The sequence below is a fragment of the Vigna unguiculata genome, chromosome 8 (assembly GCF_004118075.2).
Source record: "Vigna unguiculata cultivar IT97K-499-35 chromosome 8, ASM411807v1, whole genome shotgun sequence".
NCBI lineage: Eukaryota > Viridiplantae > Streptophyta > Magnoliopsida > Fabales > Fabaceae > Vigna > Vigna unguiculata.
In genome coordinates, this window is record NC_040286.1 from 22737336 (window position 1) to 22749389 (window position 12054).

Genomic DNA, 12054 nt, shown 5'->3' on the forward strand with positions numbered 1-12054 from the left:
GTCCCCCGCCAGGCGGTCTGGAAGCGGCAACGCTTGGTGGTATGTGTCCCCCGCTAGGCAATTTTACTACAGCGGCCTTGGGTTGCTAATTCTGCGTGCGTGATCTATAAGGCTTTTAGGATACTTCAAAGGTCGGCTTGCTGATGTTCCTTGGGTTGAGCTCGGAACGTATCCCTTGAGTTGAGCTCGGGATATGGGTTAAGCACGTGGCATTCCTCGAGTTGAGCTCGGAATGGCATCCCTTGAGTTGAGCTCGGGATGGCGGATGAACACGAGGAACCCTTGAGTTGAGCTCGGGTTGGCGAGTGTTGCCAGTGTGAGTGTGCTGGTTGTGGCCAGTACGGATGGGTCAAGATGGATTGCCCTCTTTAGTAATTAGCTGATGAGTTTGGTAGTCTAGGGACGTTACGACTATGTTCATATTTGGGAACTCCACCTGGCGTTACGGTGTGTGATCCATAGCATGGTTTCCCGCACGTGCTCTATCGGTTGTGGCCGATAGGTATGGCAGCAAGACACCTTGAGGTACTCATTAGAAGACGTAGAACACGATTAATATGGTGGTGGCCATGTGATGGGATATCAAAGGATGGAATTCCTTTGGTGTGATTGTGTGATTTGTATAATTGTGCCATAGATATATATATATATATATATATATATATATATATATATTTATATTTTTATGTTTATTTTGTTAGCTCACCCTATCTGCTTGTGTTTGGCGATGATCATGTATGCGATACACGAGAGCAGATGATGTTATAGGTGGATTTGGTGAGGCTTAGCAGTGGAGCGGAGAAAAACTCATGGGAACAATTTTATTGAGTTTTTATCACTTATGGTTTTGGAATAAAGTTGTAAACTATTATAAGACTGTTTTGGTATTTTAGAGTTATCTTTATTATGAATTAAATTATTTGAAATTTCCCGCATTTTTGGGAAATGAATTTATAATTAATGAGATTTTATTTTATTTTCTTATTTTATTTTATTATTTAAACCCGTAATATCCAGTTGGGATGTTACACATTACACAAGGAATGGATCGAACCTAAAGGGCTATCAAAGGACAAAATCATTGGTGATATTAGTCAGGGAGTATCCACTAAACGCAGACTTACTTATTGTGAACATGTTGAATTTTTGTCTCAAATTGAACCTAAGAATGTGAATGATGCTTGAAGTTATAGTAACCGGGTCATTGTTATGCAAGATAAACTAAATCAATTCACAAGAAATGATGCATGGTCTCAAGGTCCTAGAAATGATGGCATATATATAATTGGTAGTAAATGGGTGTCTAGAAATAAAATGAATGTAGATGGTAAAATAGTTAGAAACAAAGCTAGGCTAGTTGCTAAAAGGTATAATCAAGAGGAAGATATTGATTTTAATGACACATATGCACCTGTAACTAGGCTAAAAGCTATGATATTACTATTGGCATATGCTTGCATGTGTAATTTTAAACTTTCTCAAATGGATGTGAAAAGTGCACCCTTCAATGGTTTCTTAAATGAAGAAGTGTCTGTATCACAACCTCAATCCTAATCATGTTTTCAAATTGAAAAAGGCCTTGTATGGTTTGAAACAAGCACCATGACAGTGGTATGAAAGGATAGGCAATTTTCTTTTGTCAAAAGGATATGCTAGAGGTGTTATTGATAAAACACTCTTCATTAGAAAACATGAAACTAATTTAATACTTGTTCAAGTATATGTTGATGATATTATATTTGGTTCAAATAAAACTCTATGTGTGAAGAGTTTGTTGCAGCTATGCAAGGTGACTTTGAAATGTCTATGATGGGTGAGCTAACCTACTTTCTGGGCTTCAAGTCAAACAACTCAAGCTAGGGACATTTTTAAGCAATTCAAAATATTGTTTTTGATTTGCTGAAAAAGTTTGAAATGGAGAATTGCAAAGAAGCTGCCACTCCAATTGCCATAAACTATCTTAGGGATGCAGATGAGGTTGGATAACAAGTTGACTCAACAAAAAATAGAGGGTTGAACGGTTCTTTGGTCTTTCTAACAGCAAGTAGGCCAAATATTCAGTTTAATGTATGTTTGTGTTTCAATCCAATCTAAAGAGTCACACTTTAAAGTTGTAAAAAGGATTCTCAAGTGATAACGCTGTCGTTGACGCGTTCAAATTAATACTACTAAACTATAGCAACTTCAGTATTACTAAGATAGTAGTCAACAAAATAGAAAGGGTAAAGTAACTCAAAGTCGTCTCCCAACGAACACGGAATTGATTTTTAACAAATTAGTTCTTATAAATTCTATACAAAAGAGTTAGTCAAAAAAATAATAAAAATATAGGAGGATTAAGATAAACAAGAAAAAAAATAGAAAAGATAAAAAGGGATAAAAACAATAGTAAAGAAAATAGATTAATTCCATTGCTTTTTCAAAATAGATTCATCATCGGTTATCTAAAGATTATTGCTCAATTAATTATTGTTGTAGATTTACAAATTAATCAATATAAAATCTCAATTAATTTGTTGGCGTTCTCACTTTTAACCAAAGTACAGTCTCAATTAAAAGTGAGAACTTTTATATTATCCACAATAAATTCAATCAAAGTACAGTCTCAATCAAATTTTACTATGCCTAATCATGTCTATTCTTTTATTTCCTACCAAATAAAGAGCTTAATTAATCAAAGTAAAGTTTCAATTAATTTTCGTTAGAGTAAATACCTTTAATCAAAGTAAAGTCTCAATTATTGGTAAAAACTCATTTAATCACATGAAAGTTTCTAAATAAAATCAAAGTAAAGTTTCAATTAGATTTAAAAACCCTTGAACTCATATGATCAACATGCATATAGATTTAAAATCATTACTTTTTACGTGATTCAAAGATAAAAGACATAGATGAATTAAAACCTCAACAATAATAAAAAGAACAAAGAAATTAATTGATCTAACCTCTAAATCCAATTAAGAAATTACAATGGAATCAACCCAAGAAGTTTAGCAATCCATTGAATACAAAATAAAAATAGAAGAAGAATAGAGAGAGAGAAAGGAAACGAAATTAGGCCCACCTTAACGGTTCCAAAACTCCGAAGTCTCGAACTTGTCCCCTTCTCTGCTTCTCCCTTGGTCTCTTTATATAGGCTTTGGGCTGGGCTTTTTAGTTGCTAAAACCTCTCAAATATCTTTTAAAATAAAGATAAAGATAAATATTCAAAGATATTTGGAGAGATAAAAACTATTTGACAAATAAAGTTGGTTAATAATTTATGATATAATTAAATAAATAAATTATTTAAAGATATCTGATAAATTATCACCAATTAATATTTGTATTAATAGACATCCAAAAATATCAATATTTGCAAATAAACCCCTCTCCTTTGACCAGTCTTTTACTTTTTGACCAGATTTGACTAACTTTTGACTAGTTGACTATTTGACTGTCCATTGACAGGCTGACATATGGCAATGCACTTTCTCTCTCTAGAACTAGGGTTTCTTCCTCCTTCCTCCTTCCTCCAACATGGTTTCTGCCGCAAGGAAGTTTTCCAACAAGGCTGCTGCGTTGCGTTTCCTGCTCTGTTCACGGTTGCAAGTTTCACGATGGTATGCAGGTTCGTGGTGGCAGCAGTGTGAAGGATTCGCAGTGCAGGTGCACTCTGATTCTGGCTCGCGTTACTGGTGGTGCGTGACGGATGGTGGAGTTTCAATTGCAGGTGCTGGTTCGAATAGGTGCGCGATGGAGAAGGTGGTTTCCATGGTTGTTGGCGTGAGTGCGTTGTAGATGCAGCGTGGCCGGAACTGGTGCATGTGTTGTTTCGACGTTGACGGTGCAACTTCAGTGAAGGTTCGTTCATGGTGGCCAACGGTGCTGCAGTGGTGGCTCATCAAGCATGGTGCTGGTGGCTACTCGCCTTCGCATTTTTCGGTTCAGATGCACGCTGGTTCGTGGTTTCTGGTGAACTTCAGACGCGGTGGAAGGCGCAGCTGCACTGACAACGTGCAGCGTAGTGGCTGCCAACGGCGGAGCTGATGGAGGCTGTTAGGGTTTCCAAGAGAAGAAGCTAGGGTTGAAGATGATGATGTGACACACCCTGATTCGTTCACATGCATGTGCTAGGATTAATGCCACGTGGAATGTTTTAATTGGAATGATTTAAAAGTTGGGGATTGCCACATGGCATGATCTGAGTGAGTTAGGTTTAAGTGGTAGGAGGGGTGTAAATAGACATATTAGGGGGTGCATAATAGGTTTTTGGTGAGACCCATTTAGAAAGAGGGGAGTGTATAAGTAAAAACTGGAGTGCAGAAGTGATTTTTCCAAAACTTGCTAATTTCAGTCTTATTTATAGGTGTTATGTAACTTCAATCAATTTATTTTCCCACCTTGAATGAGATTAATCTTAACTTCAGCTGCATCAACAAACGTTAAAATATCCAAAAATAATTTATGCAGCTAAAAATAACTTTTTAAGACATTTTTATTAAACAAGTTCAAATAGCCAAATTATCAGAATTATCAATTAAATCACTCTTTAAGCACATAAATTCAATTAAATACCTAGAATTAAACACTGAATGAGGGCAAAAATACGCACTAAATGTTGTAAAAGTAGTCACACTTTAAAGTTGTAAAAAGGATTCTCAAGTATCTGAAAGGGACAATAAATGTTGGATTATGGTATCAAAATGTTTCTTAGATAACTCTTAATGGTTTTTCAGATTTTAAATATGCAGGATGCGAATTGGATAGGAAAAGCACAAGTGGAACATGTCACTTACTTAACTCAAGCTTGATATCATGGAATAACAAAAAGAAAGCTTGTGTGGCACTCTCCACAACTGAGGCAAAATACATAGCAATTGGACATGGTTGTGCTCAAATCATATAGCTAAAACATCAACTCAAGAAAGTATTCTAAGAAGAAATATGAAGATGAGAAAAGGATACATACAAAGATGATTAAATATAAAAAATAAAGACTTCGAGAATATATGTAGTAAATTAACATAAAAGCTAGGAGTATTATTTGTTGGAACAGTTGAAGACATTAAATCTCTAAAAGGGGAACTTGATTCAAGTGAGAAGTTCCTTTAATTTCTCACGCCGCCTTTTTTGATATCATATGATGAATTGGTGACAGTCCTGCTCTTCCAAGTGTTTTAGGAAAGTGGATTGAGAAGTGCATTGAATATTGAACGGAAGAGATGAGTATTAAGGGCTACCTGTGGATATTATATTTGCAACCCCGTCCCTCCCCAAGATTAATTGATAGTTCCATAGTATATTAAAAAACGATCCAGATAAAAAAAGTTACCACCAAGTCCTCTCATGCCTTCTTTGCTTTAACCATATGATTGCATAATTTTTCAGGAATTCCATTTTGAATCTATAACATTCAAAAGTCCAGAAAAAAATAAAGACATCATAATGAATCTAAATACAAGAGATGGAAATGACCAAGAGTTACTACTAAAATCACAGATACTAGTGTAAAATAGGCTTTTTATACCGGTTAAAAAAGGCTTTTTATACCGGTTCTAGCATCGGTATAGATGTAAGTGGTATAGAATGTTTGATCTTTCTACATCAGTTCCATGACAGATACAAAAAAATTATTTTTTATACCATTTCTAAAACTGGTATAGAAAGTCCTCTCGAAAATGGAAAGTTATGTAAGAAAAAATTACTTACTATATCGATTATAGTTCCAACTGGTATAAAAAGTTACACATTTTACACCAATTATGACCTCAACCGGTATAAAAAGTGATTTATTATTTTTTTATGAAACATTCGTTTATGCTTCTTACCACATACCAAACCTGTATATAATTACCCAAAACATCCAGAAAACAAATCTCATTCAATCTAATATTTACATGAAATAGAATCTAATGTTTATATGAAATATAATACTACTCCAAAGTGAATTACTATATAAGTCATAAAACACCTAACATCATCTCATATACTGTATATAATTACCCAAAATATTCAGAAAACAAATCTCCTTCAATCTAATATTTATGTGAAATAGAATCTAATGTTTATATGAAATATAATACTACTCCAAAACGAATTGCTATATAAGTCATAAAACACCTAACATCATTTTATATAAACACTTAAAAGAAACGAAGCCCACTGCTCACGAACTTCCTTTAAGACTCCTTGATCCATTGGAGATGTGTCATTGAAAATCTACACAATGAATAGTTGAGTCAACAATCTTTTAGTGATAAATACTTAAGATGTGATTTATAAATTGTACATATTACCATATCCCATGAGTCAACAATGTTTACGGATATGATTCTATACATGTGCCTCATGGTATAATATCCACACTCATAGCTTCCCGATTGACGTGAGCACTACAAGTTAAATTCATATAATATCATAAATTTGATAATTGTATTTCAACAGTTTGAAGATTAACTGCTTACAGTTGGCACAATGAACTACAACTTCTTTTTAGAAGTGATCTGTTGTCCCTGCAACCTAGAATGAGCCTCAACCACTCTGTAAAATTTAATGTATATTGAAATTGTGCCTAATATGGAACTTAGTAAAATTAAATTATATAACACAAAAAATAAGTTAATAAAAAAAACTTACGCTTGTAAACTACTTTTAATTTTCAAAGCGTTAGGTTTCTTGTGTAATGAACACAAAAGAACCACAACAAAATTCTGAGGAAGAATTACCAGCAACTGCCAGTGACCCCTACAGATTCAAATACCATTATATACAATTAAGTTTTACGTAAATATAATTTAATGTATAAAAGACATTCTTACTGTTGCAAATACGGCGCTAAGTACACTTCTTTTTTCCCAACATCAAATGCCTCTAATAGGTACTTTTGAACCTCTTCATTTTTATTCCCAACGCCTTGAATTGCAATAGGATCAATAAATCCATATATGTGATCATTCTTCTTCTCAGTGCATCTATGATGTAAATACCTTAAACATTGAAAATAAATAATATAAGAATAACATATTGAATATATTCAAACTTCATAAAAGTAATAAAAGGTTACTTACAACAACCAAAGTTGTATTACTGATATACATAACATATCAGTGCCAGAGAGAACTTCAAAAATATCCTTTTGACATATAAAAAAAGAGGTGTTGAAGGTCCTATTTGTGGCTTGGGGAGGCATTTATAATTGTATAGGTTGCAAGGCAATAGTCGCTGCCATTGCACCAAGTCGTTCTAGAATTGTCTGTTGTGGTAATGATTCATTCACATCTTCCTTTTCTTGTACTCTAATCTGCTATACATATTTAAAGTATTAAATAACATTAGTATATACCGATGTAAATAAATGCATAATTAAAAAGTAAGGACAATTACCTCCTTTGCAATTACTTTTGCTAATATAACTGGCCAAAGGATAAAATTTCCAGGGGCCTGCCCCACTATCTTAACCTCTTGAGTGGGCACTGGGACTCGAGCAGTAGCATCTCAAACATCTACAACCACTACTCTCATCTTATCATCTACAATGGTTGCATGGTGTATGGTTGACCCTAATGCATACATTTTACCTAAGGTAACCAAATAATATTTGTAAAATAAATAAGACAATATAATTAGGCTTAAACAAATACATGCCTCTTTCATCATCTTCTGCTCCAATTTATCATAACCCCCACGAGACAATCTATGGGGGTGGACATTCTTTTTTGCTATCTCTTGTGCAGCTTTCCTCTTAGCCTATGAGCACCAAAGTATAAAGAATGATTTATGTTAGCAATATGTTCAATTAAATAGTTAAACCTACATATAATATGAATTTACCTGAAAAACAGGATTTAATCGCCTTTCCTTAAAAGCCTGCCATATGTCTTCATCAAGGAACGGATACTTCTCACAAGGGTTTCTATCACTTAAGGGACCATAGATATAACTACTTGTAAGGTTCGTCTTAAAACCCTTCCATCGTTCCCCAGCAAATGAAATCCATTTCGTCCTCAACATATTACTGTTTGGGACATCATATGTGACCTGTATAATAAGAATGGATTACATATGTTAAATATCAGTTATATATGTACGTAATAAATTATATAAGTTAAGATTTCATACTTGAACACTTAGCCAAATCTGATTCTTTACTGTGTCTAGAACATGGTCCCAATCATCTATAAGAATGGATGATTTGCTCCTACCAAGCAAGGCCACATAGCTGGTGAATTTTGTGCTATTATCTCCCAAAGCTTTACCAGTTTGCATATCAAATTGGATAGGCAATCTCTGATCTGCACTATAACTAACTGTTAACTCTTTCAACCTAGTTCCACGCCTACCATTTTTTTTGGTACATGTATGAATCTTGTCCCCACCTTGTGAAGGTGGAAGGTCACCAAATGGTGTGTCGCCGGACATTTCTCTATTCAAATAAATAATTGTTAGTGAGAATTAATAAATAATTTCTATCTAGTGAATTCGAAGGCTTTTACATCTCAACATATGATAATAAATCATTCTTTGGAGACTTCAAAACATACAAAATGATTCCATGTGGGACTCTCTCAGAACCAGCATTCAAAATTTTTTTCTTTATAGTTCATTTAATTCCTCTAGCTAAAGGGAGGAAGAAACATAAATTGACCAAACTTTACTGTAAAGAAATCAACCCTGCCATATTAAAAATGAAGCATAGTGCTCTGTCAAGAATCCAGCTGTATGTAACTGAATATAAAATTAAATACAATTGACATATAAAACAAATAAATAATTATAAACAATAATTATAAAGATTCAAAGAGTCATATGCAGTTGCTAGAGTTATCACCATTTTCCATCTTATGTCAAAGTCAAATTCAGGCATCCAAGAGCCTTGAAGCTTAAAGTCAAAAGTAAAACAGATAAGTGGTCTAAATACAGGGCTTCACAACTAAAAATATCCTGTTCCCACTGGCAAATTAAAGTTGCACATTGGCCAAAATGCCATTAATAAACTAAATCAATAAACTAAAACCTAACCTGCACAAAACGCCTTCAACATAGTAATTACTGTTCAAATCTCTACAATCCTTTTATCAGAAGACTCATCCCAATGAATAGAATCTAAAGTTGCTCAGAAGCATTTTGATACAGTTGATATACAGTGCACAGGTATTATATCATATAATAAGTGATGGTGTCCATAAAGAAAGGTTTAGCATACATCAATACTGAATGGCTTTGTTCAGCGAACTCATCATATATGATTCCAGATTCCAAAATGGCACATCTAAGAACAGAAACTTTGATGCAAAAAGTCAAAAGTCAACTGAAATCTTAAAACTTCTCAATTCATGAAATTGTTCTCCCATAGCATATTGATGCAATATAGATATTTTTTGACCATTTTTCCTACATAAATGATATCTCAAATGTAAGCATTTCAGACCAGAAATGAATCAAATTCAGCAAACTGAAAAGCAGTAGTATTTACCTTGACGTGACTACTAGGAAAGGCAGATGTGCGGAGTGTCTCTTGAGTTTCATCAGCCAGTTTTCTTCTTAGGACACTAAGAACAAAAGCAGCTTGGTCCCAAGTGGCAGCAGTTGAAGTGATGCGGTAACCATTGTCCCACCTACGATGAATGCCTTCACTAGGATACAGGAAATCAAGTTCCACAACCTGGAATTAAATTTTGAAAGAGAAAACTTCATATCACATACTGTTTAATACAACTTAGTTAAAAAATGCTTAAAAAATAACTGTAAAACCTGGTCTGAATATCCAGCACCACAGGACACCTACTCCCAGCAGTCGCCATAGCAGTGACAGAAAATCCTTCTCTCCATTTTTTATTGATCCACTTAAATGGAAATGACTTGCTGACTTTATAGGATTGCTGCATGTATTGGGTCCCTGAAGATAACAAAACAAACCACCAACAGACATGAGAAAACAATCCAAACACAATACTACTCCCTAATTTATGCAAACAGTTCCTCAAAACAATCAAGTAAACTATTGTCAATAAAATACTCCATGCCTAAAGAACAGACAAAAAACGAAAGCAAATAACTAAATTTGACAGATAAAATAATTAGAGTAATTATATACAAACCTAGTGCAATGGCCACACTTTTTGTTTAGGACAATGCATTTCAATTATCAATTCTAAAGATTTTATCACACTGGCCCTGACAAGAAGCAAATTAAAAAGAAAAGGGTTTATGGTGTGCAGTGAAAGGATTAAGACAAAGCGCAAAGTTAACACTAACGAGAAGGAATATAATGAATTCACATGTCAGTTAACACTAACGGGAATACATGTGATACATAAAGCGCAAAGTTGAATTCACATGTGGCTTTGAAATAACATCATGTGAAATTACAAAATGTAGCAGATCATTCATGAGATTCACCAAGAAATGTGAAAACTTTGTCCACACTAACTGAGTACTTCGAAGGTCATCTCTAATCCATTTTCTTAACTTTTAGTTTCACACAATGTTTTTTTATTTAATTCACTGATTCCATTGTATCGAAATTTGAAAGTCTCCATTACAAAGCTTCGTGTTTCATTGAGCAGAGGGAAGAAGCAAATCGAACAGAATGTGTGAAATGGGTAAAGGAGCACAGACAGAAGTTGGAAGATGCTTTGTTCAATATGTGCATAAAATATGTTACTTAACATGCCACACATCCACTTCATTGGTGTTAATTTAACAGACAAACTCAAATGACAAACACATTGATATTTCAAGGACCTCATGAGCATTTTCAGTCTTTCAAGGACTAAAATAACGAATTCCTTACCTTTTAAAAATTACTATTTACTCAAGAGTAAACATATAGTAGAGTTCATACCATCTCATACATCCTTTGTGGGGCCATGTAACAGGGATCATGGATGGATGCAATTGAGTTCAACTGTCCCTAAATCAAGATTCAACCCAAAACTAGATGTTATAAATCTAAAACCCCAAACTACTAAAAATATTAGAAAAAACCAAAGAGTGGGCATTATTTATTACCGGGTCTTGGATGCCATGCTTGTTGCAGTAATAATCATTACGAATAGTAGATACCGAATTCATTTTGTGGCACTTCAACAAATTAAGGAGAGCAAATTATTCTTTGAAGTAACAGGAAGCAGATTACAACTAGGTAACTGCTACATCATATTTAATTTCAAATTTCTAAATTTAGAGACCAATTACCATTCCAAAATCAATCCGCTGAGTAGCAAAATAGCCATCCAGATTCTGAGCCCTGGAGTTTAGCCGATCCTGTAACAGAGTTTGTTAAATTGGCTGAAATTTCAGGATCTTGTAACAGAGCAGATCAACTGTAAGCACAAATCACAAATTAATACTCAAGTTTAAATAGGAGCAAGAAAGTACAGAGACAAAATTCAGGAAGGGTTAATTTCAATCATTCAACAAAATAAGAGTAATGTTTGGTTAGGGTTCAAATGTCGACCTTCAAATGGAGAAAACATATAAGAGATGTGGACGAAATGCGACAGTGATGCTAGCAGACGAAGAGCACAGAAACAACACGCGACCGTGATGAGGCGACTTAACACGGTGACGGCAACGGCAACAGCGACTTCGCACGGTGACGGAGACGGTAACTTCGTACAGTGACGGTGACTGTTGGGAAGCGGGAGTGACAAGACAATGAACTATGTTGAAAACGAGGAACCGTGTTAAGGAAAGGGAATGTACGAAAGAAATGGGAAATGGAAACATACTCTGCCGGTTACAAGGTCAAGTATAATATCTCTTTTAAAAATTAAAATATATATATATATATATATATATATATATATATATATATATATATCAAATTTATACCAATTCTAATTATAACCGGTATAAAAAGTCTTTTTTAATATTGTAAAAATGGTACCGCATTAATTTTTATATCGATTGGAAGTATAATTGGTATAAAAGATCTCATTATTTACAAAATTGTTGTCCGCCTCTTATTTTATACCTGATAGATTTGAACAGATATAATAATGTAGATATAAAAAGCTTATTTTGCATTAGTGAGAGCTTACTGCTAAAGCAGCATCATCAACCACTAAA

At 34.2% G+C, this 12054-nt stretch overlaps 1 protein-coding gene across 12 annotated transcripts; it reads right to left on the reverse strand.

The window, feature by feature from the left end:
• Window positions 1–5938: 5938 nt before the first annotated feature.
• On the reverse strand, window positions 5939–11712 carry LOC114195436. 12 transcript variants are annotated; one of them, XR_003606493.1, is made up of 16 exons: window positions 11441–11712; window positions 11179–11247; window positions 10993–11064; window positions 10826–10888; window positions 10080–10155; window positions 9733–9877; window positions 9455–9643; window positions 8101–8404; window positions 7813–8019; window positions 7366–7728; window positions 7050–7282; window positions 6801–6968; window positions 6619–6726; window positions 6447–6522; window positions 6279–6374; window positions 5939–6201 (listed from the first exon to the last, which is right to left on the reverse strand). XR_003606493.1 is itself a non-coding variant. In XM_028085911.1 (10 exons), the coding sequence occupies exons 6-9, from the start codon at window positions 9505–9507 to the stop codon at window positions 7477–7479; spliced, it is 816 nt and encodes a 271-aa protein (XP_027941712.1). In that variant the 5' UTR covers window positions 9508–9643; window positions 9733–9877; window positions 10826–10894; window positions 10993–11064; window positions 11179–11247; window positions 11441–11712; the 3' UTR covers window positions 6991–7282; window positions 7366–7476. The 12 variants fall into 12 exon arrangements, 1 of the variants encoding a protein (XP_027941712.1); XR_003606488.1 differs by lacking the exon at window positions 10080–10155 and adding an exon at window positions 9185–9372 and having other exon boundaries at window positions 10826–10894; XR_003606490.1 differs by having other exon boundaries at window positions 10826–10894.
• Window positions 11713–12054: the final 342 nt, after the last annotated feature.

Bases quoted from the DNA above. Each gene is read 5' to 3' on its own strand.
- LOC114195436 (XM_028085911.1), bottom strand. From the start codon at position 9,507: ATGAAACTCAAGAGACACTCCGCACATCTGCCTTTCCTAGTAGTCACG. The intron at 8,405-9,454 runs GTAAATACTACT...TTATTTGAATAG, and splicing joins TTCCTAGTAGTCACGTCAAG to AGAAATGTCCGGCGACACAC. The intron at 8,020-8,100 runs GTATGAAATCTT...CTTATTATACAG, and splicing joins AGATTTGGCTAAGTGTTCAA to GTCACATATGATGTCCCAAA.